This window comes from Cydia strobilella, chromosome 3 (assembly GCF_947568885.1).
Source record: "Cydia strobilella chromosome 3, ilCydStro3.1, whole genome shotgun sequence".
Taxonomy (NCBI): domain Eukaryota; kingdom Metazoa; phylum Arthropoda; class Insecta; order Lepidoptera; family Tortricidae; genus Cydia; species Cydia strobilella.
In genome coordinates, this window is record NC_086043.1 from 14,723,630 (window position 1) to 14,748,045 (window position 24,416).

Here is a 24,416-nt window from a genome sequence, read left to right on the forward strand (position 1 = left end):
CATGTGAGCGGGTACGCCGCGCCTCCCCGGCTGCGCAGCGCCGCGCGCTGCCACTAGTGATGCGTGCGCGCACCAAGCTACTCGCTTTTATATTAAATTGACCTTATTTACTTTGCTGGAGGTCGATAAACCTTGTCATATTAATCTAGTGTTACTCTAGCCACAACCCGCTCCAGTGTTCTCCTAGTGTTTTAAATTTTATGGACCATGTCGAATTCGGTCGAAGTTACGATAAGCCCGGACGTCAAAATTGGCGGCGCTAACCCGTGTTTCATTATAGCAGAAGTCGGACAAAACCACCAAGGTGACATTGAAATAGCGAAAAAGTTGATAAAAGCCGCAAAGGTAAGTTGTCTATTTCCTTATTCAAGTAGTGTACCTAAATGACGAATTCTCCGACACACAATAGATTTACTAATAAAGAAACAAAGCGGAACTGTTTACAAACAAATGTAAAATATTCCTCCTACGTTTTATTTCGGCAGTTTTCTATCAGGTTCCACAGTTGTCAAACTTTTAAAAAAAGTAGAAGGCCTGTAAGTGTGTAAGTATAGGGTATAGGTAGTCTACTTTCACTTTGCTTTGTGACGACTTGTTTACATATTGCCGCCAATGTTACTTTGTTTTCGTAGGTACATATGGCTTCGTAGGACATCATAAATTGACGTTAAATGTTAGATAGGTAGGTAATTATTTAAAGGCAAAATTCGATTAAAACATCATTTGCGTCACAGGGCAAACTAGGTTGAGTGAGACATTAAAACATCATTTTTAACTTGCATGTAGGTATAGGTACACTGTTGGCGAGTCTGTTTACTTCATTTATAGCACTTTGATATTCCTTTGTACGAGTAGGTATGAATATATACAAATGGTTTCTCGCCAATTGCCATCATAAATATTGATAGCTGCAATAATCTTACTACCTAATAATTAGGCCCGTTTTATCACTAGCGTTTAGGTACTGTCTTCCCAGAGAACCCGTGCATACTACTTGTACGGTACTTATGTTACCTATAATGACCAATAATTTAGGGATACTTTTATTATAAACGTAATAAATATCATATACAAAGGAAAAAATGACCAAGGCCTCCAGTGCCCGGGGCTGGAAAGTAATTTAATTTGTTCATAGAGGATATTTTTATTACTTAGGTACCTACATTCATATTTGTAGGTAGATGCTATTAGCTATAAAATTATGTTGAGTTTCTAGACGTAACCTCGGTTTGTGCCGATAAATTGTACAGTCAACTTCAATGATAAAGTAAATACCTATTTAAGTATTTATAGGCGGAATGAGAACATTGGTAAACAGTAGGTATCTGTATATCCTTTGTTGTCAAGAGTCTTCGGTCCTTGACGTAAATATCCAATACTAGATAAAACTAGAAACAATCAAACGGAGAATTCTCTGCCATAGCAGGTGTATCAAAATTAGAAACTCAATAGATAAGTAAAATAAACGACACACCTAGGTACATTGAATTGATTATATTGAAGCTACGAAATAAAAAACGAATCTTTCCTTGACTTTTTCAGGAAGCAGGGGCGACTTGTGTTAAATTCCAAAAAACATGCCTTAAAGAAAAATTCACAAAGAAATATTTGGAGCGGCCGTACGATAACGCCAACTCCTGGGGCAAAACCTATGGCGACCACAAGAAGCACTTGGAATTCTCGGAAACCCAGTACAGGGAGCTGTTCAAGTATGCGCAGGAGGTCGGCATTCTGTACACTGCTTCCGCCATGGACATGGTAAGAAACCTTTATTTTTTTCCAACGAACATTTATCTATCATCATACTCGAACATATAAAAACAATAATTGATGAATACTTAACCTTTTCGCCGCCAAGGAAATAAAAGCGGTGCTGGCAGGTGGGTCGAAATATCGATGAACTTTTGAGTTCGAGTTGTTGGCGGCGAAAGGGTTAAAAGCTATACTTGAAACAGATTTTAATGAACTGTATTTAATTAACTTTACAGGTGTCCTTCGATTTCCTAGTCAACATGAAGGTGCCCTTCATCAAAATCGGGTCCGGCGATTCAAACAACTTGCTGTTCCTCAAATACGCAGCCTCTAAAAAGATCCCTCTAATCATCTCAACCGGGATGGTAGACAAGGCTGCAGTGAAGACTATCTATGACATCATATCCGCGCAACACAAACAGTTCTGCCTGCTTCACTGTATCTCAGCTTACCCCGTACCTTATGAGGACTGCAATCTGACCGTGCTGCAGGATTACACGAACACATTCGACATTCCCGTCGGATACTCCGGCCAGGAGTTAGGCACGGCTGTAGCTTTAGGAGCTGTTGCGCTGGGAGCTAAGGTTAGTATTTAAAAGATATTATATATTTGGAAGTAGGTATACCTACATCAATCATCAATTTAGAATAATTCATTCTTCAAATGAAGCCTATCACTAAAGTAAGAATCGAAAAAGCATCGCGGCCTTTTCAACTGATATCATTTGAAACGAAACATTCAAGGCCTGGCAGAACCAAATGTAGCTGTAGCTAGCTATCAGGGCCGTGTTTCATAATAAACTACAACTAATATTACAAGCGGAACTCCTTTTCTAATAAGTGAAATTAGAAAAGGAGTTCCGCTTGTAATTGACCGAAGCGTAGCGAAGGTCTACGGTTTGACTCGGGCATTTTGCTTTTGTATGTCCGGATGTTCTCCTCTACAGGTCGCAATTCTCAACCGATTCTCGTGAAATTTTGTGACCAAATTCTATGATTAAATAGATTTTTTTTGTCGACCCAGTTTTTGGAAATTTTTCAAAATGGCGGATTCGTGATAGGTCGCGCCCAAACAAATAGTCGTATCGATATCATAACAGTATTTTCTTTTTGAGATATGTTTACAGATTAAACGGCGAAAAATGCAGAAATTTTGTATTGCTGGTTTTGACGGTATTTAGATGTTTAATTTTTACTCGAGAATGAGTAGCCGTATTTCGTCAGCTTAGAAAAGAACTAGCATGGCGTATTTTGCAACCAGTCGCTTTTTTCGTTTGCAACGGGTGGTCCCTGGTTGGATCCCCGGTAATTGTTTGCTGCTGCATAACTTTTTGTATTTTTTTTCACTTAAACTTCGTATTGTTTTTTTATTTTATTTATTTAATATTTTTCTATTTACAAAAAATAAAAATAATCGTATTATTGATTGATAAAGCGCGGGCTAAGCGTATTCGTTTCATTTTTACAAGCTTTTTTATTTAACTAGACCTAAAAAATATGGTTTTTTTTTTGTTATTTTAATTTTCTAAAGTGTTCTAAACCGCGGAGCCATACATTTATTTAGATTTAAGTGGTTCTCCTTATTCCGAATTAGTTAAGTTTAATAATAACTAACAAAGATGTCACTTTAGCGCAGGTGACCTAGCGCCTAATTTGCTCGATATGTGGTGACATCGTGAGATTCGTGAGTCGTGAGGTCGAAACGGGCCGATTTTTAGGGTTCCTTATCCAAAGGGTAAAAACGGGACCCTATTACTTACTAAAACTCCTCTGTCTGTCTCACCGTCTGCATGTCACCAGGCTGTATGTAATGAACCGTGATAACTAGACAGTTGAAATTTTCACAAATGATGTATTTCTGTTGCCGCTATAGGAACAAATACTAAAACGTACGGAACTCTCGGTGGGCGAGTCCGTTTTTAGTTTCGAGCGCTTGATTTTGTGTGGCTCCCTTCAGTATATCTCCACTACTAAGCAATTTAATACTTTTAGAAATTCAAGAATCAGCCAGGTATACAGGATGGTTTGGGTCAGTGAGGGCAACTACCAGATCCCGTGCTGCTACGTGAAAATGGTCTTAGAAAACCTTCCCTCAATTTCAAATGAACAAAGATTGGGGTTTACAGATTTTGGAAAAAACATAGGTACCTACAAGATGCAAGAAAAAGGTCATTTTTTTAACAAATGCCTGCGGCGCCCTTTTTCTCTTACCTACAAGCTTTTCACTATAGGGTAGGGCAAAGCCCAACATTCAAATCCTACATACAAGGCGCCTGCTTTACGCTATGAGGTCCGTAAGCGGCCCTATGCGGTCTTCGCAATAACTTTTCCACGCCACGTTTCACGTCAACCACTGCGGCTGTGTCCCTAATAGTCCTTATACAGACTTTTCCCATGTTTTTTGATGCCAATCGATCCCATTCCTATCCACGATCAAAAACTTGTATGGGACCATAAAAAACTTCCGCCTAGGAAAGCCACAAATCGAGGAAAACTTTTCCCATACAATTTGTATGAAATGAAAACTTTTATATTTCACATGCAATTTTTTATGCCAATCGATTCCATTCCTATCCAGTATCAATAGTTTCATAGGGTTCAACTAATGGTAATGTACCTACTAAAAAGCCACAATAATTTTCAAAAATGTATAAACCTAGAAAATATTATGCTGATGCGATCAACATCAAAATCAAAGTGGTTTGTTAAGATTTAGTTAGTCGAAACCGTTTCTTCCGAAATAAAAATTGTATGAAAAAAGTACCTATTGTCTGTAGCTATTCTACCCTCTTATTAAAACCATCCTAGATTTTAAGCTATGCTCGCGAGGTCTACAGCTCACAGAGCCACTAGTATTAGTTGTAGTTTATTATGCAACACGGCCCAGATATAACTTTGTAGAAAAGTCTGCATACTTACCTACATTGTAACAGCTATCTTCGTCTTAACTAATTTCAGCTTGTCTATTAAGTGACGTGGAATTGCGTTACAACTGCTACACATTCTTCACATCGTTATCTCTTATCTATTGTAAAATTGCAGGTGCTGGAGAAGCACATAACATTAGACAAGAGCATGAAGGGCACGGACCACGTGTGCTCGCTAACTCCTACAGAATTCTCCCAGCTGGTGCGCGACGTGCGTGTCATCGAGGCCTCGCTGGGCACGCCCATCAAGAAGGTCGTCACCTCAGGTATGTGTGCTGACCAGCTTCACGTGAAGGACACGGACCACGTGGCTCGCTGACGCCGACAGAATCCTCCCAGCTGGTGCGCGACGTGTGCGTCATCGATACCTCGCTGGGCACGCCCATCAAAAAGGTCGTCACCTCAGGTATGTGTGCTGACCAGCTGCACGTGAAGGTACGGGCCACGTGTGCTCGCTGAGGCGGACTGAATTCTCGCAGCTGGTGGGCGACGTGCTCGTCATCGAGGCCTCGCTGGGCACGCCCATCAAGAAGGTAGTCACCTCAGGTATGTGTGCTGACCAGCTGCACGTGAAGGTACGGACCACGTGTGCTCGCTGAGGCGGACTGAATTCTCGCAGCTGGTGGGCGACGTGCGCGTCATCGAGGCCTCGCTGGGCACGCCCATCAAGAAGGTCGTCACCTCAGGTATGTGTGCTGACCAGCTGCACGTGAAGGTACGGACCACGTGTGCTCGCTGAGGCGGACTGAATTCTCGCAGCTGGTGGGCGACGTGCGCGTCATCGAAGCCTCGCTGGGCACGCCCATCAAGAAGGTCGTCACCTCAGGTATGTGTGCTGACCAGCTGCACGTGAACGGCACGGACCACGTGTGCTCGCTGACGCCGACAGAATCCTCCCAGCTGGTGCGCGACGTGTGCTTCATCGAGACCTCGCTGGGCACGCCCATCAAAAAGGTCGTCACCTCAGGTATGTGTGCTGACCAGCTGCACGTGAAGGTACGGACCACGTGTGCTCGCTGAGGCGGGCTGAATTCTCGCAGCTGGTGGGCGACGTGCTCGTCATAAAGGCCTCGCTGGGCACACCCATCAAGAAGGTCGTCACCTCAGGTATGTGTGCTGACCAGCTGCACGTGAAGGTACGGACCACGTGTGCTCGCTGAGGCGGACTGAATTCTCGCAGCTGGTGGGCGACGTGCGCGTCATCGAGGCCTCGCTGGGCACGCACATCAAGAAGGTGGTCACCTCAGGTATGTGTGCTGACCAGCTGCTCGTGAAGGGTACGGAGCACGTGTGCTCGCTGAGGCGGACTGAATTCCCGCAGCTGGTGCGCGACATGCGCGTTATCGAGGCCTCGCTGGGCACGCCCATCGAAAAGGTCTTTACCTCAGGTATGAGGTGTGTATTTAGGTACAGTCGCCATCAGATATATCAGAGCGCCCGAGGTGCTCAAAATATCTGAACACGCACTCTAACGCCTTGACAATAGAGGCGTGTTCAGATATTTGTGAGCACCTCGGGCGCTCCGATATATCTGATGGCGACTGTACCTACTGCACATATACATACCTACATACTGGTAATATGAGGTGTGTAGGTGGAACACATAACATTGAATAAGGGCACCTGCTGCTACTTCCGTATACTTGCTGCTGCTTGTTTTGTTAGTAAATAGACGATGTGTGAGGTGAGCCCAATAGGACGAACTGGACGAAGCACCGACTGAACGACAGATTTGCGTTACAAAACCTTTCATTCGATCTTATAGCTACTTGCAGGTAATTATGTGGTGTAAGTATTCACTTTTGTCCCTGCCGGGCACAGATGGGAATAGGTGCATTCATATGAATTATTCCCTTTTGCACAAATGGGAATACACGAATTATGTAGGTACCTACACAGAATCTACGTTGATTTTAACTTTGCGTGTTTATCGCCTTCTTCTTGCACAATCTTGAAGGAATGTTTTGTCTAATTAAGATCACCTGAGCTTTAGGTATTAACATACCAGCTGCTCTTATCTGCTTTTCATTACATTTAAGCTGTAAACTTTGATATACAGTATATTCCGCTTATAATGACATCGAAGGGAAGTGACAAACACGTCATATCATATAAAACATAGTTGATCAACTTCTTATTTTTGTTATTTTTTCCAAATTAATCTCAAATTCCTTTGTCAGAGATGAGTTTTATTAACCTTGTACCAATGGTAATAAACTTGTCACCGAGAATCAAACTAAAATAACTTTAACGCCGCGCACGCACCAAACGTCCTCGCAGGGAAATACGTGGGGACGGCCACGAAAACCAGCCAATGTCTCAGTATAACCGGCCATAATTTCATGAAAATAGGATTTATAGGTCATAGTAAGCGATTTGCCATTATAAGCGAAGTCATCTTATCCGACTTTGTGACAAAGAATTTTATATGAAAACCAAACCGCACAGTAATTGCGTCATAGTAAGCGGTTGGTCAGTATAAGCGGAGTCATAATAAACGGATTTCACGTAAGTAAATGCATGGCCAACAATATGCCAGACGACGTCAGATTAAATATGAACGAGTAATGGATACCAATTGGGTTCACGGTCACTCTACTCATATGCATAGAGACGAGACATTACTTACACAAACGCGTACCTAAGTAAGTAGGTGTCTGTGAAGGAATCTAAAAATGTCTAAAAAAAAAGGAATTTTTAAGAGTTAGTATAGTACACGACGACGCACCTAAGCGAAGCCTACCTATAAGGTAGTCGAAGCGAAAAAAAAATTGTATTTACTGTGACATGTATCTATAGCCCTTTTTAATATTTTCAGAAATTCCATGTATCGACAAGCTTCAGAAGTCACTAGTGATGGGCAGTACGAAGAACAAGGGTGAAATCCTGTACCCCGGTGACGTTAAAATCAAGGTCGCGGAGCCGAAAGGACTCAACGCGCTGCACTTCGAAGATGTCATTTACAAGACGCTAGTGTGCGACAAGAAGGAGGACGAGCCACTCAACAAGGGAGACTTCTGCTAATGAAGAATTCCACGCAGTATATTTCGTGTATTAAGTCAATCATTATTTTTCTGTACTTTTTTTTATCCTTTATCACAGGAACTCCCATAACTGCAAATGTTCAGAAATTACGCGTTTGTACGGGACAACGGTAGACAATGTCTTGGAATGTTCCTTATACATATACATATCTTGTTCCTTTGATGACACAAACAATACTCCCTATTACTGAAATGTTCTGCCGCCAGAGTGCAGCACTAGTGCACATACTAAACCATAGAGTAACTTATACATACTAGGCTTTAAACAGTTTTTTGACAAGTTTTCTCTAAAAATTGATGCATCGAGGCGGTTTCTTTACAGGTGGCCTACCGCTAAACGCGAAAATCGAAATTTCGTTATCTGCCTTTCTATCGATCGAAAAAGCAAGTCATAGACAAGCAGAAACCGACCTTTCGATTTTCGCGTTTCGCAGTAGGCCCTGTGATTGTGCTAGTGACGCCCTCTACGCAGAGTTTTGCGTAATATTCCCTATTGGCCTTTTGTAATCTTATTGCAATAGGTCCAGTTTTGGTCAATTTAGTGTGTTTATAGTTTAATACTATCTTGATCAATTTGATTATGCATGAAAAATAGTTAAAAATATATCAGTGTAGGATTTTTGTTTGCGAAATATGACCATGTACCAAAAAAAAGCCGATTAAAACTATCGTGAAAGTTCAAAATCTGATACAAAATAAAAACCAAAAACATTAAAAATAGGTCAGGTGTTTTTAAATGTATTTTCTATATTATATTTTTAGTGTGGAAGCTGCTAATTTGTGATTATAGCTGATTGAAGTCTTCGGCGATAAGTCTGATGTGATGAGTAGCGTTATCAATTTTAGAACTTTGTCGTTCGGACTAAAAAAAAAACAAAAAACCGGCGTCGGACCACGCACAGTGCAGGGTGCCGTGCCTTCAAACAAAACGAAAAAAAAAGCCTACGAACAGAAGGACGTTCGTCTTCAAGGCACTTCGGTGGTGAACAAAATGATTCTTTTCGACGCCGTGTCAAAACAAAAGCTGTCACTCGGACGCCACGTCACCAAAGTGTCAAAACTGAAATTGAACTTTATGCACATGCACGTAGGTCTATGTTGCTCTGTGGTCTTTGACCGATTAATCCGTCTTTGGCGTTGGACCTGCGTTGCCGATATATCCTTCATTGGCGTCCAAAAGGTTAATGTACGTGAGCAAGTTATATTAAAATCAAATTGTGCATAGGCATAAATACCTTAGTGTTTACCAGTGTTGTCGGTGAAGTTCTGAGTTTATAAAATAATTACAGAATATGTGCCTGTGCATAAGTATTACCATTTTCATAATAAGATATATTAGAGATGTATATTATTTTCCAAACAATGACATGCTACGAATTTATATGAATAAATAAGTTATAACTACATACATAATTTACATACTTATGTTAACCGCATATTACCGAATTGTAATTGTAGTCATTGTAGATACCTAATAATACTCGTTTAATGAATTAAATTCTAATTTTTTGTTAAGGTTTTTTTCGTCAGTCCCCGTTATTTGCAGGAAACAAAACACATCCGTACAGTAGCTTTCTAGATAAAAACCAACCTAATCTTGTTTATGAGGCATGATGGCGTGGGTCGTTGTATGGAAATGGAATATCGAAAAAAAACAGCACTCGCACGTTTCATCATGACGTCAATTCATTCATAAAGATATTACGGTGATGTGCCAATATGGGTGGCGCGCCAGTTTCATGCCCAACTCTTAAGTCTATTTTGGAAAAAATGTGGCGTGCATATGCACGACGGATGTGCGGTAAATGCACCGCACCGCAGTGCATCGAGCAGCTGCCCGAACTCGAGTAGCCGGGATACACGAGCGTTTTATTAGCGAGTGGTTTTATTTTGGTTGTCGTCTCGAGCGGGAAGCACCGGAGCGCCTGGCCGCGGTGTGGTGTAACAGAGCTAAGTGGCGCAGCAGGCGCACGGCGAGTTGGCCCGCTGCCCGGCGCGCGCGCCAGTCCCCGGCTCGCCGGCCCCGCCGCCGCCTGCGCCCGCCGCCCGCCCGCCGCGACGCCGAACGACACGACACGACTCCAGCACACCCGCTCTCCAATATACTACGGCGCTGTACTCGTAAATTTACCGCGAGTTTTCCAGACATAAAAATACTTTCTTCGGTGATTTAGTACTGTTTGTTTTTACGCGCCTATAGTCTGAGAAATAGTGGCGAGGAGCTGCCGATTTAGGTCGCCCGGTTCAGTGCTAAGCAGCGGGATATTTTTATTGCTACTGTTGGGTGCAGACATACGAACTCCCGGAGCACGTTACTAGTTAAATAAATTATTATTTATAGCATAGAATCGTAAAGCTCATTCCATAAACATATAGTAATCCCTAACCGTGTACTGCCGGTTTATAGTCTAATGCGCGGAGGATTTACAGTAATTGACTCGGTTAAAGAACTATGATGACGACGGAAGAACGATGTGATTGATGTAATTGCTGCATTTAGGTGAAATTTTTGACATTTTAGTGCATTTTGTGAAGTGTAGTGTTGTGAAAGATGCATCATTTGTATGTGCAAAAAGGGGACCCGCTGTGCCCGCTGGGTTTCCACCCACAGGTGCGGTGGCCGACGCGCTGCAAGCGCTGCTTCCGCGACTACAAGGAGCACGGTGGGGGCAACGGTGGCCGCGGTAGCACCAATCGCGCCGAAGACTTCACCGCCTCCACTCCCAGCCTTTCCAGTTGGAGCTCGCCTGCGTCACGGTAATATCCTTTTCCACAACAATTGAAAAGCGACTAGTCTATAACTTCATAACGTAAACATTGAAATATAGGACGCGACATGCAATCATCTAAAAAATAGACTGTAGGTTTCGCCATCCGATTAGGCTGTAACATGTGACCCTCGCGTCCTACCACACGTAGGACGCAAGGGTCACATGTTGACAAAACTTGATTTTCTGCGTAATTAATTTGCACACAACACAATCGGATCATACGACACCCATGCTGAAACAAACCCGGCCATATATTCGCACCTGTCACATACCTTATGGCACTCGATTGACGGAAGTCGAAATAGAATCCCTGCTTGTTTTAGGGCGCCACAACAAAATTATTTCTGGTTTAAAACTATTTCGATGAAAAAATAGGTCAATTTTTTTCGGCCGAGTCTTGTGGCAGTGACCTTGGCTCATATTCTGACGATGACAAAATGATGGGTTGTGTAGAGTGATTAGCAAAGTCACAGAGCAAATAATAAAACTGTGAATGCCGAGGGCATACTTAGAGATGCTTACATAATAATTTTTTGACTCCTCATGCTCGTAAAGTTCGACTTCGAGTCGTGCGTAGACGACATAAAGTTGCTTATGTTCTAGACCATACAGTAAAATCATATGTTACGACACTTTATTGACTTAGCAATAAAGTCCGAAATCTGCCATACAAACTGCCAGCCATACGACCGGCCCGAGTTCAATTTTCTTTAATTCAATTCAATTTATTTACAAGACAACAATGGCCCATAATGGATGGATATTGTGTTAGTGGAACAAATACAGAAAGTGACAAACAAAAACAGACAGCAATAACAACAGATCAACAATTTCTTTAGTCTTGAATAAATACGGTAAAATAACGTAAAATATTGGATATTTTTGTATGCATATTTTACTCACAATCGAAGTGAAAAACAGTGTATAACTCAGGTATAAATGTCCATTTTTATCCGCGACTATTTTGGTCCTCACTATGCTCGAACCAATAAATTGCCTCGGATAAAAATGGACCGTTTTATGCCCTTGTTGTACAATCTACTATTTTAGCTTACCTACGCACCTACTCGTACGTTGTTAATTTTTAAGTACATGCTCTTTACAAATACCTATCAATAACACTTGTTTTTACTGAACCCATAACCTGATTAATAGACCTCGGCTCGGTAATTTGTAGGCGGCATTGTTGAAATAAACCAATCAGTATAACCAATTTCAGTTAAAATTATGAATCAATAAATATAATTAAATAAATATAGAATACATGAAGAAACAACCTTTACGGCTGCCTCCAGGCCCCTATTTCACCACGGTGACAGGTGCGATAATTGTCGACATCACTGTTGCTGACGTCACAGGCCTCCATGGGCTACGGTAACCGCTTACCATCGGGCGGGCCGTATTCCTGCTTGCCACCATCATTGTATTATTTAAAAAAACTTTTATATCGGCAAAAAACAGGTAAGTTTATGATGATGAGGATGACAATTGTCACAGATTTAAAAGAATTTTCGGTAATTCTTGACAGGAAATGAGTTCTGCGTCGGAATTTCGTGACAATTGTCGTGTTTCTTGTGACAATTGTCATTAGCGTCGCAAAATAAGTATAGGCCAGGAAATAAATGCCCAAAAAAAGGTATAGAGGGAAATGCAAGGAACACAATTTTTAACTTCGTAGCTGTTTGGACTAGTTAGGAGATGAACATAACAAAAGTCCCCGGCCATAACCCTGGTGCTGGGGGGGAGAGGGGGGTTTGAAGGTTCCATTTTTCGGTTTTTCGATTATATCTCGGAAACTATGCGTCTGAGCGACTTGGCCACTTACACAAAATGAAAAGAGATTTAATTTGTTACAAGTTTTATTCAGTCAAGTTTTTCGATATCTTGTATAGTTTTTGAGATATCCGCTCTTCAAGGTTTATTTAGGGTTCTCACTTTTATCTTGATTATCTACATCGGTGAAGCTGCTAGGCCGGGTTTGGGATCGTTTTTGTATTAATCGGGGGTGCTGAATTCATTTATGGTATCAACAATACACCTTTGGTATGTTCTGGGGACTTTTGATATGTTCATCTCCTAACTAGTCCAAACAAAGCTACGAAGTTAAAAATTGTGTTCCTTGCATTTCCCTCTATACCTTCTTATTGCTTGGCCTAGTACTTATTTATTGGCAATATAATGGAGTTTTTTTTAAATTAACATGTTGGTGGCAAACAAGCACACCACCCGTCCGATGGTAAGCGGTTACCGTAGCCTATGGAGGCATGTGACGTCAGTAATAGTGATTTCGACAATTGTCGCACCTGTCACTGCCGTGGTGAAATAGGGGCCAGCTTGACATTGACATATACGCTAGGGTGTGGGTATCTTACTTTCTATGAATCTCGCTCGTACTCGCATATTAGTGCGAGCGAGCGAGATGCATAGATAGTAAGTTACGCAGACTTTAGCGAATATGTCAGTTTGATACTGCTAAGGCAGTCGTACTGGTAAGGCTACTATAGTCACCAGTGGATAGGTACTAGACGGCGATTAATAAATTGACCAATCTCCTGCCCTTTCTTTTGACCGAAATTAATATATTATTTGTTACGTAATTGTTTGCATAGACTCTTCTTTTCCTGTTACCCCCTGCTGGGGTGTAGGGCTCGAATCTTGTTCTTCTCTCGGATAGCTCTTCTTCTTCGTCGTTTTACTCTTTGCAGAGTGTCGTGGTCAACTGCTGACATCAGGCACAGATGTTGCTTGCCGTACGATTTCTCGCCATTTTCCGCGGTTGGAGTTCTGGCAAATGCGTTCAGGGGCCCTTCCATGGCAGATTTGATTTGGTCAGTCCATCGCATAGGTGGCCTTTTACGCGGTCTTGCTCCGTTTGCTCTACCCTGCACCACAAGACGCTCGATGGAGTCATTGTTTCGCCTTGAGACGTGACCGAAGAAACTGAGCATGCGGGTCTTTACGAGAGTCGAAAGGCGCTGCTTGTTACGGAGTTCTTTAAGGATGGAGACATTAGTTTTAAAGTCGGTCCAGGATATCCCCGGCATTTTCCTCCAGCGCCACATCTCTAGGGCGTCTATCTTTTTCTCCCCAGTCTTTCGGATAGTCCACGTCTCCGCAGCATATAAGAATATGGAAAAAACGAGGGCCCGTACAAGCCGAACCTTCGTGGTGTTTGTGACGTTTCGATTCTTCCAAATTCTCTTCAACTTATCCATTGCGGTTCTAGTCATACCCATACGTCTTTTCACCTCATCTTCACAGTCACCTGTGTTTGATATTACAATTTCGGATAGCTAGACAGTTGAAATTTTCACAGATGATGTATTTCTGTTGCCGCTATAACAACAAATATTAAAAACAGAATAAATAGTTATTTGTTATACAAGGGTGCAAAGTTGTATTTTACTCGCGAGTGTTTCAACACACGAGAAGTAAAATACATTTGCACCCGTGTGTAACACAAAACTTTTCACCTCACTAAAGCGAGGAAAGTGCAACATCCACAGGCGTTAGATCATCTTTATCACTGGAATAACTCATTTTTTTACGATTTTATAACAAAAACTGGAAATTCTGTATTTTTACGTGAGAAGTTATTAAGTAAAAATTTTGTTGACAATGTTGATATTTCTGACGTATGAAATGTCAATGATGCGTTTTGAAATTGCATCGACTCAACTTGTGCGTTCAGAATTATATTTAACATCATTATTAAAAAACAAACGTTTCTTATGGAACTTTAAGGTTTATGACATAAAATTATTAAATAAAGCTAAATTTGGTATTTTTTATTAGATTCTCAAACCATAAACCATTATTATGAGCGTTTTACGTTTTATTATCTGTTAAGCTACTTAAACACGCTCCATCCAAGGTCAAATTACTTTCCTCACTAGTGGATAAAATGCGTTTTTCCCCGCTTGTTTTAAAGGATGAAAGACAACTTTCCGAGCTAGTGAGGGGAAAATATACATACATATATTTAAGTGGGGCTCCCATACAACATACTTGATTTTTTTGCGTAATGGTACGGAACCCTTCGTGTGCGAGCCCGACTCGCACTTGGCCGGTTTCTTTGTTTTTTATCATCACTGAGAGTAATTAGATAAAACCTAAAATGGATAAATGAACCAATCTACCTACTCTCCCTTTCATACAGTACCTACTTCATTTTATTATTGACACTTTTATTTAGCTTCACTGCGTATATAGGTATACCTTTGTATATGTATATCTATATTAGTGCCTCAAATCTTGTAACTAAAATTTGAACCACTTCCCGGTGTCTGATTCAGTTGTGGAGTACTATCGTAATTCCGGTAATAATACAATAATATGCTAACATGGAGGTGTTCTGATGATGCAGTCGGTAGGTAGCCAAAGGAACTCCTCGATGGAAAAACACAAACACATCAAGTTTAGGCTCATTAGAAAGGTCTCAAGAAGTACTCGATAGGCATTCAAATGAGAAGAAGTACAATCAGCAATAAAAGTGTGTGTCACAAAAAAAAATGTTGACAGTTACTTGTATTTCATTTATTTATTTAGACAAATAATAATAAACACCAAGCGGCTAAGCCACATATTTTGGCTAAGGTGTAGAGTTTGTGAAGTTAGGGCTTGTATAGGGTTAGAAGCTTGGCTCTACAAGAGGTCTGATAACTTTAGTAGTAGTAAATCACTTTATTGTACAAAAAAATGTTACCATGAAATTCATACTTTTTGACAGTGCGAGCCCTATGGTTTCGTCTTGGAAACATTTTACATGAAAATGTTTTTGGTGGGATTTCACTTCTTTTTGTAAGTTGCTTATGACAATCTTCCGTCCCCTAAATCAAAGGGGGGAAATTTACTATTAAAAAATCCTGAAAAACGTATCTGGAAGCATCTTTTACACAATCTGCTTTTTACTGATTCCCCATACGCAGTGTTGGCCGTAATTGTTAATTTTAATTAACCATTGATCAATTTTATTAACCATTAGTTCCGCCATTAACCAATTGCATTAAAGTTAATTCGGATTAAAGTTAATTCGGATTAAATTTTTGAGACGTTAATGGCCATTGAAGTTAATTCGGATTAACTTTAATTCGGATTAACTTCAATGGCCATTAAAGTTTCAAAAAATTAATTAGAATTACTCTCAATTTGCATTAACGTCTAATAAAATTACATTCGTGATATTTTAAAATGAGACAGCAAAATGACCCTGACTGAACCCTGGCAGTAGTAGCAGTACCTACCTACTACCTAGTAGAATTCTGGTTTGGTGCAACACAGACATACGCGGTTTTGGTCATTTAAATCGTCTTGATGAGCACTTCGGAGAGCCGTACCCATCATAGAGCTGATGCTGAACCCTGGCAGTACCTAATGGATCTAAGGTTTGGTGCAACATAGGCACACGCTGTTTTAGTCATCCGACTCGTCTTGATGAGCACTTCGGAGAGCCATACCCATGATAGAGCTGATGCTGAACCCTGGCAGTACCTAATGGATCTAAGGTTTGGTGCAACATAGGCACACGCTGTTTTAGTCATCCGACTCGTCTTGATGAGCACTTCGGAGAGCCATACCCATGATAGAGCTGATGCTGAACCCTGGCAGTACCTAATGGATCTAAGGTTTGGTGCAACATAGGCACACGCTGTTTTAGTCATCCGACTCGTCTTGATGAGCACTTAGGAGAGCAGTACCCATGATAGAGCTGATGCTGAACCCTGGCAGTACCTAGTGGATCTAAGGTTTGGTGCAACATAGGCACACGCTGTTTTAGTCACCCGACTCGTCTTGATGAGCACTTAGGAGAGCAGTACCCATAATGGAGCTGATGCTGAACCCTGGCAGTACCTAGTGGATCTAAGGTTTGGTGCAACATAGGCACACGCTGTTTTAGTCACCCGACTCGTCTTGATGAGCACTTAGGAGAGCAGTACCCATAATGGAGCTGATGCTGAACCCTGGCAGTACCTAGTGGATCTAAGGTTTGGTGCAACATAGGCACACGCTGTTTTAGTCACCCGACTCGTCTTGATGAGCACTTAGGAGAGCAGTACCCATGATAGAGCTGATGCTGAACCCTGGCAGTACCTAATGGATCTAAGGTTTGGTGCAACATAGGCACACGCTGTTTTAGTCATCCGACTCGTCTTGATGAGCACTTCGGAGAGCCATACCCATGATAGAGCTGATGCTGAACCCTGGCAGTACCTAATGGATCTAAGGTTTGGTGCAACATAGGCACACGCTGTTTTAGTCACCCGACTCGTCTTGATGAGCACTTAGGAGAGCAGTACCCATGATAGAGCTGATGCTGAACCCTGGCAGTACCTAGTGGATCTAAGGTTTGGTGCAACATAGGCACACGCTGTTTTAGTCACCCGACTCGTCTTGATGAGCACTTAGGAGAGCAGTACCCATAATGGAGCTGATGCTGAACCCTGGCAGTACCTAGCGGAACTAAGGTTTGGTGCAACATAGGCACACGCTGTTTTAGTCATCCGACTCGTCTTGATGAGCACTTAGGAGAGCAGTACCCATGATAGAGCTGATGCTGAACCCTGGCACTACCTAGTGGATCTAAGGTTTGGTGCAACATAGGCACACGCTGTTTTAGTCACCCGACTCGTCTTGATGAGCACTTAGGAGAGCGGTACCCATGATAGAGCTGATGCTGAACCCTGGCAGTATCTAATGGATCTAAGGTTTGGTGCAACATAGGCACACGCTGTTTTAGTCATCCGACTCGTCTTGATGAGTACTTAGGAGAGCAGTACCCATGATAGAGCTGATGCTGAACCCTGGCACTACCTAGGGGATCTAAGGTTTGGTGCGACATAGGCACACGCTGTTTTAGTCACCCGACTCGTCTTGATGAGCACTTAGGAGAGCAGTACCCATGATAGAGCTGATGCTGAACCCTGGCAGTACCTAGTTGATCTAAGGTTTAGTGCAACATAGGCACACGCTGTTTTAGTCACCCGACTCGTCTTGATGAGCACTTAGGAGAGCAGTACCCATAATGGAGCTGATGCTGAACCCTGGCAGTACCTAGCGGAACTAAGGATTGGTGCAACATAGGCACACGCTGTTTTAGTCATCCGACTCGTATTGATGAGCACTTAGGAGAGCAGTACCCATAATGGAGCTGATGCTGAACCCTGGCAGTACCTAGCGGAACTAAGGTTTGGTGCAACATAGGCACACGCTGTTTTAGTCATCCGACTCGTCTTGATGAGCACTTAGGAGAGCGGTACCCATGATAGAGCTGATGATGAACCCTGGCAATACCCAGTGGATCTAAGGTTTGGTGCAATATAGGCACGCGCTGTTTTGGGCATCCGACTCGTCTTGATGAGCACTTAGGAGAGCAGTACCCATGGTAGAGCTGATGCTGAACCCTGGCAGTACCTAGTGGATCTAAGGTTTGGTGCAACATTGGCACGCACTGTTTAGGTCGTCCGACACGTCTTGATGAGCACTTAGGAGAGCAGTACCCATGATAGAGCTGATGCTGAACCCTGGCAGTACCTAGTGGGTCTAAGGTTTGGTGCAACATAGGCACCCGCTGTTTTAGTCACCAGACTCGTCTTGATGAGCACTTAGGAGAGCGGTACCCACGATAGAGCTGATGCTGAACCCTGGCAGTACCTAGTGGATCTAAGGTTTGGTGCAACATAGGCACGCGCTGTTTTGGTCATCTCACTCGTTCTAATGAGCACTTGGGAGAGCAGTACCCATGATAGAGCTGATGCTGAACCCTGGCAGTACATAGTGGAACTAAGGTTTGGTACAACATAGGCACACGCTGTTATGGTCATCTCACTCGTTCTAATGAGCACTTGGGAGCGCAATATTTGAATATTATCTTGAGATACATAACTCATAAGATAGATAACATATACTTATGGCAGTAAGCAGTAGGTCTAGGTACTTACTAGGACTCAGGTATGGTCCAATCTATTCACGCGCTGTTTTGGTTCATCCTTTTTAATTAAGTTGATGGAAATAAATAATGATAAATAAATGTTATTTTAATTTATCCCTGTAAGGATTCCGATTCATTTCATAAATACAAACATATTCTTTCATATCTTACATAATATTGCATGACCATGACATTGGTAATCATGATCAGTTAACACTTTCAGTGCCAAGAACCCGATAGTCGGGTTCATTTTGTTATTGAAATGGGGCGCTTGGCGCTGAAAGTGTTGAATAATACAAAAATTTACAAAACATTGATTAGGCAGCACTTTTGTTACTATTCCCATCAACTTAATAAAAAAAGATGAACCAAAACAGCGGGTGAATAGATTGGACCATACCTGAGTCCTAGTGTACTTACTAGGACCTACTGCTTACTGCCATAAGTATATGTCATCTATCTTATGAGTATCTCAAGATAATATTCAAATATTGCGCTCCCAAGTGCTCATTAGAACGAGTGAGATGACCATAACAGCGTGTGCCTATGTTGTACCAAACCTTAGTTCCACTATGTACTGCCAGGGTTCAGCATCAGCTCTATCATGGGTACTGCTCTCCCAAGTGCTCATTAGAACGAGTGAGATGACCATAACAGCGTGTGCCTATGTTGTACCAAACCTTAGTTCCACTATGTACTGCCAGGGTTCAGCATCAGCTCTATCATGGGTACTGCTCTCCTAAGTGCTCATCTAGACGAGTCGGGTGACTAAAACAGCGGGTGCCTATGTTGCACCAAACCTTAGATCCACTAGGTACTGCCAGGGTTCAGCATCAGCTCTATCATGGGTACTGCTCTCCTAAGTGCTCATCAAGACGAGTCGGACGACCTAAACAGCGCGTGCCTATGTTGCACCAAACCTTAGATCCACTAGGTACTGCCAGGGTTCAGCATCAGCTCTATCATGGGTACTGCTCTCCTAAGTGCTCATCAAGACGAGTCGGACGACCTAAACAGCGCGTGCCTATGTTGCACCAAACCTTAGATCCACTAGGTACTGCCAGGGTTCAGCATCAGCTCTATCATGGGTACCACTCTCCTAAGTGCTAATCAAGACGAGTCGGGTGACTAAAACAGCGTGTGCCTATGTTGCACCAAACCTTAGATCCGCTAGGTAGTGCCAGGGTTCAGCATCAGCTCTATCATGGGTACTGCTCTCCTAAGTGCTTATCAAGACGAGTCGGATGACTAAAACAGCGTGTGCCTATGTTGCACCAAACCTTAGTTCCGCTAGGTACTGCCAGGGTTCAGCATCAGCTCCATTATGGGTACTGCTCTCCTAAGTGCTCATCAAGACGAGTCGGATGACTAAAACAGCGTGTGCCTATGTTGCACCAAACCTTAGATCCACTAGGTACTGCCAGGGTTCAGCATCAGCTCTATCATGGGTACCGCTCTCCTAAGTGCTCATCAAGACGAGTCGGGTGACTAAAACAGCGTGTGCCTATGTTGCACCAAACCTTAGATCCACTAGGTAGTGCCAGGATTCAGCATCAGCTCTATCATGGGTACTGCTCTCCTAAGTGCTCATCAAGACGAGTCGGATGACTAAAACAGCGTGTGCCTATGTTGCACCAAACCTTAGTTCCGCTAGGTACTGCCAGGGTTCAGCATTAGCTCCATTATGGGTACTGCTCTACTAAGTGCTCATCAAGACGAGTCGGGTGACTAAAACAGCGTGTGCCTATGTTGCACCAAACCTTAGATCCACTAGGTAATGCCAGGGTTCAGCATCAGCTCTATCATGGGTACTGCTCTCCTAAGTGCTCATCAAGACGAGTCGGGTGACTAAAACTGCGTGTGCCTATGTTGCACCAAACCTTAGATCCGCTAGGTACTGCCAGGGTTCAGCATCAGCTCCATTATGGGTACTGCTCTCCTAAGTGCTCATCAAGACGAGTCGGATGACTAAAACAGCGTGTGCCTATGTTGCACCAAACCTTAGATCCACTAGGTACTGCCAGGGTTCAGCATCAGCTCTATCATGGGTACCGCTCTCCTAAGTGCTCATCAAGACGAGTCGGGTGACTAAAACAGCGTGTGCCTATGTTGCACCAAACCTTAGATCCACTAGGTAGTGCCAGGATTCAGCATCAGCTCTATCATGGGTACTGCTCTCCTAAGTGCTCATCAAGACGAGTCGGATGACTAAAACAGCGTGTGCCTATGTTGCACCAAACCTTAGTTCCGCTAGGTACTGCCAGGGTTCAGCATCAGCTCCATTATGGGTACTGCTCTCCTAAGTGCTCATCAAGACGAGTCGGGTGACTAAAACTGCGTGTGCCTATGTTGCACCAAACCTTAGATCCGCTAGGTACTGCCAGGGTTCAGCATCAGCTCCATTATGGGTACTGCTCTCCTAAGTGCTCATCAAGACGAGTCGGATGACTAAAACAGCGTGTGCCTATGTTGCACCAAACCTTAGATCCACTAGGTACTGCCAGGGTTCAGCATCAGCTCTATCATGGGTACCGCTCTCCTAAGTGCTCATCAAGACGAGTCGGGTGACTAAAACAGCGTGTGCCTATGTTGCACCAAACCTTAGATCCACTAGGTAGTGCCAGGATTCAGCATCAGCTCTATCATGGGTACTGCTCTCCTAAGTGCTCATCAAGACGAGTCGGATGACTAAAACAGCGTGTGCCTATGTTGCACCAAACCTTAGTTCCGCTAGGTACTGCCAGGGTTCAGCATCAGCTCCATTATGGGTACTGCTCTCCTAAGTGCTCATCAAGACGAGTCGGGTGACTAAAACAGCGTGTGCCTATGTTGCACCAAACCTTAGATCCACTAGGTACTGCCAGGGTTCAGCATCAGCTCTATCATGGGTACTGCTCTCCTAAGTGCTCATCAAGACGAGTCGGGTGACTAAAACTGCGTGTGCCTATGTTGCACCAAACCTTAGATCCACTAGGTACTGCCAGGGTTCAGCATCAGCTCTATCATGGGTACCGCTCTCCTAAGTGCTCATCAAGACGAGTCGGGTGACTAAAACAGCGTGTGCCTATGTTGCACCAAACCTTAGATCCACTAGGTACTGCCAGGGTTCAGCATCAGCTCTATCATGGGTACCGCTCTCCTAAATGCTCATCAAGACGAGTCGGGTGACTAAAACAGCGTGTGCCTATGTTGCACCAAACCTTAGATCCACTAGGTAGTGCCAGGGTTCAGCATCAGCTCTATCATGGGTACTGCTCTCCTAAGTGCTCATCAAGACGAGTCGGGTGACTAAAACAGCGTGTGCCTATGTTGCACCAAACCTTAGATCCACTAGGTACTGCCAGGGTTCAGCATCAGCTCTATCATGGGTACCGCTCTCCTAAGTGCTCATCAAGACGAGTCGGGTGACTAAAACAGCGTGTGCCTATGTTGCACCAAACCTTAGATCCACTAGGTACTGCCAGGGTTCAGCATCAGCTCTATCATTGGTACCGCTCTCCTAAGTGCTCATCAAGACGAGTCGGGTGACTAAAACAGCGTGTGCCTATGTTGCACCAAACCTTAGATCCACTAGGTACTGCCAGGGTTCAGCATCAGCTCCATTATGGGTACTGCTCTCCTAAGTGCTCATCAAGACGAGTCGGGTGACTAAAACAGCGTGTGCCTTAGATCCACTAGGTACTGCCAGGGTTCAGCATCAGCTCTATCATGGGTACCGCTCTCCTAAGTGCTCATCAAGACGAGTCGGGTGACTAAAACAGCGTGTGCCTATGTTGCACCAAACCTTAGATCCACTAGGTAGTGCCAGGGTTCAGCATCAGCTCTATCATGGGTACTGCTCTTCTAAGTGCTCATCAAGACGAGTCGGATGACTAAAACAGCGTGTGCCTATGTTGCACCAAACCTTAGTTCCGCTAGGTACTGCCAGGGTTCAGCATCAGCTCCATTATGGGTACTGCTCTCCTAAGTGCTCATCAAGACGAGTCGGGTGACTAAAACAGCGTGTGCCTATGTTGCACCAAACCTTAGATCCACTAGGTACTGCCAGGGTTCAGCATCAGCTCTATCATGGGTACCGCTCTCCTAAATGCTCATCAAGACGAGTCGGGTGACTAAAACAGCGTGTGCCTATGTTGCACCAAACCTTAGATCCACTAGGTAGTGCCAGGGTTCAGCATCAGCTCTATCATGGGTACTGCTCTCCTAAGTGCTCATCAAGACGAGTCGGGTGACTAAAACAGCGTGTGCCTATGTTGCACCAAACCTTAGATCCACTAGGTACTGCCAGGGTTCAGCATCAGCTCTATCATGGGTACCGCTCTCCTAAGTGCTCATCAAGACGAGTCGGGTGACTAAAACAGCGTGTGCCTATGTTGCACCAAACCTTAGATCCACTAGGTACTGCCAGGGTTCAGCATCAGCTCTATCATTGGTACCGCTCTCCTAAGTGCTCATCAAGACGAGTCGGGTGACTAAAACAGCGTGTGCCTATGTTGCACCAAACCTTAGATCCACTAGGTACTGCTAGGGTTCAGCATCAGCTCCATTATGGGTACTGCTCTCCTAAGTGCTCATCAAGACGAGTCGGGTGACTAAAACAGCGTGTGCCTTAGATCCACTAGGTACTGCCAGGGTTCAGCATCAGCTCTATCATGGGTACCGCTCTCCTAAGTGCTCATCAAGACGAGTCGGGTGACTAAAACAGCGTGTGCCTATGTTGCACCAAACCTTAGATCCACTAGGTAGTGCCAGGGTTCAGCATCAGCTCTATCATGGGTACTGCTCTTCTAAGTGCTCATCAAGACGAGTCGGATGACTAAAACAGCGTGTGCCTATGTTGCACCAAACCTTAGTTCCGCTAGGTACTGCCAGGGTTCAGCATCAGCTCCATTATGGGTACTGCTCTCCTAAGTGCTCATCAAGACGAGTCGGGTGACTAAAACAGCGTGTGCCTATGTTGCACCAAACCTTAGATCCACTAGGTACTGCCAGGGTTCAGCATCAGCTCTATCATGGGTACTGCTCTCCTAAGTGCTCATCAAGACGAGTCGGATGACTAAAACAGCGTGTGCCTATGTTGCACCAAACCTTAGATCCATTAGGTACTGCCAGGGTTCAGCATCAGCTCTATCATGGGTATGGCTCTCCGAAGTGCTCATCAAGACGAGTCGGGTGACTAAAACAGCGTGTGCCTATGTTGCACCAAACCTTAGATCCACTAGGTACTGCCAGGGTTCAGCATCAGCTCTATCATGGGTACCGCTCTCCTAAGTGCTCATCAAGACGAGTCGGGTGACTAAAACAGCGTGTGCCTATGTTGCACCAAACCTTAGATCCACTAGGTAGTGCCAGGGTTCAGCATCAGCTCTATCATGGGTACTGCTCTTCTAAGTGCTCATCAAGACGAGTCGGATGACTAAAACAGCGTGTGCCTATGTTGCACCAAACCTTAGTTCCGCTAGGTACTGCCAGGGTTCAGCATCAGCTCCATTATGGGTACTGCTCTCCTAAGTGCTCATCAAGACGAGTCGGGTGACTAAAACAGCGTGTGCCTATGTTGCACCAAACCTTAGATCCACTAGGTACTGCCAGGGTTCAGCATCAGCTCTATCATGGGTACTGCTCTCCTAAGTGCTCATCAAGACGAGTCGGATGACTAAAACAGCGTGTGCCTATGTTGCACCAAACCTTAGATCCATTAGGTACTGCCAGGGTTCAGCATCAGCTCTATCATGGGTATGGCTCTCCGAAGTGCTCATCAAGACGAGTCGGATGACTAAAACAGCGTGTGCCTATGTTGCACCAAACCTTAGATCCATTAGGTACTGCCAGGGTTCAGCATCAGCTCTATCATGGGTACGGCTCTCCGAAGTGCTCATCAAGACGATTTAAATGACCAAAACCGCGTATGTCTGTGTTGCACCAAACCAGAATTCTACTAGGTAGTAGGTAGGTACTGCTACTACTGCCAGGGTTCAGTCAGGGTCATTTTGCT

The 24,416-nt window shown here is 43.7% G+C and overlaps 2 protein-coding genes across 4 annotated transcripts in view; both read left to right on the plus strand.

Annotated features, from left to right (window-relative positions):
* Positions 1–37: 37 nt before the first annotated feature.
* On the plus strand, positions 38–8,363 carry LOC134755939 (sialic acid synthase). Its single transcript, XM_063692639.1, has 5 exons — positions 38–345; positions 1,543–1,758; positions 1,989–2,336; positions 4,795–4,945; positions 7,498–8,363. Exons 1-5 carry the CDS (start codon positions 208–210, stop codon positions 7,701–7,703), a joined length of 1,059 nt encoding a protein of 352 aa, XP_063548709.1. The 5' UTR covers positions 38–207; the 3' UTR covers positions 7,704–8,363.
* A 1,005-nt stretch (positions 8,364–9,368) lies between these two features.
* Positions 9,369–24,416, plus strand: part of LOC134755936 (restin homolog) — a 57,103-nt gene continuing 42,055 nt past the window's right edge. Inside the window, exon 1 of one of the 3 annotated variants that reach the window (XM_063692635.1) lies at positions 9,369–10,480. In XM_063692635.1, the coding sequence (XP_063548705.1) occupies positions 10,275–10,480 (206 nt within the window). In that variant the 5' untranslated portion in view covers positions 9,369–10,274. The remainder of the gene's footprint in view (positions 10,481–24,416) is intronic. The other 2 variants (XM_063692636.1, XM_063692637.1) reach the window with 2 other exon arrangements.

Coding starts and splice junctions, on each gene's coding strand:
- LOC134755939 (XM_063692639.1), top strand. CDS start 208: ATGTCGAATTCGGTCGAAGTTACGATAAGCCCGGACGTCAAAATTGGC. Junction 2,337..4,794: donor CTGTTGCGCTGGGAGCTAAG/GTTAGTATTTAA, acceptor GTAAAATTGCAG/GTGCTGGAGAAGCACATAAC. Junction 4,946..7,497: donor CAAGAAGGTCGTCACCTCAG/GTATGTGTGCTG, acceptor TAATATTTTCAG/AAATTCCATGTATCGACAAG.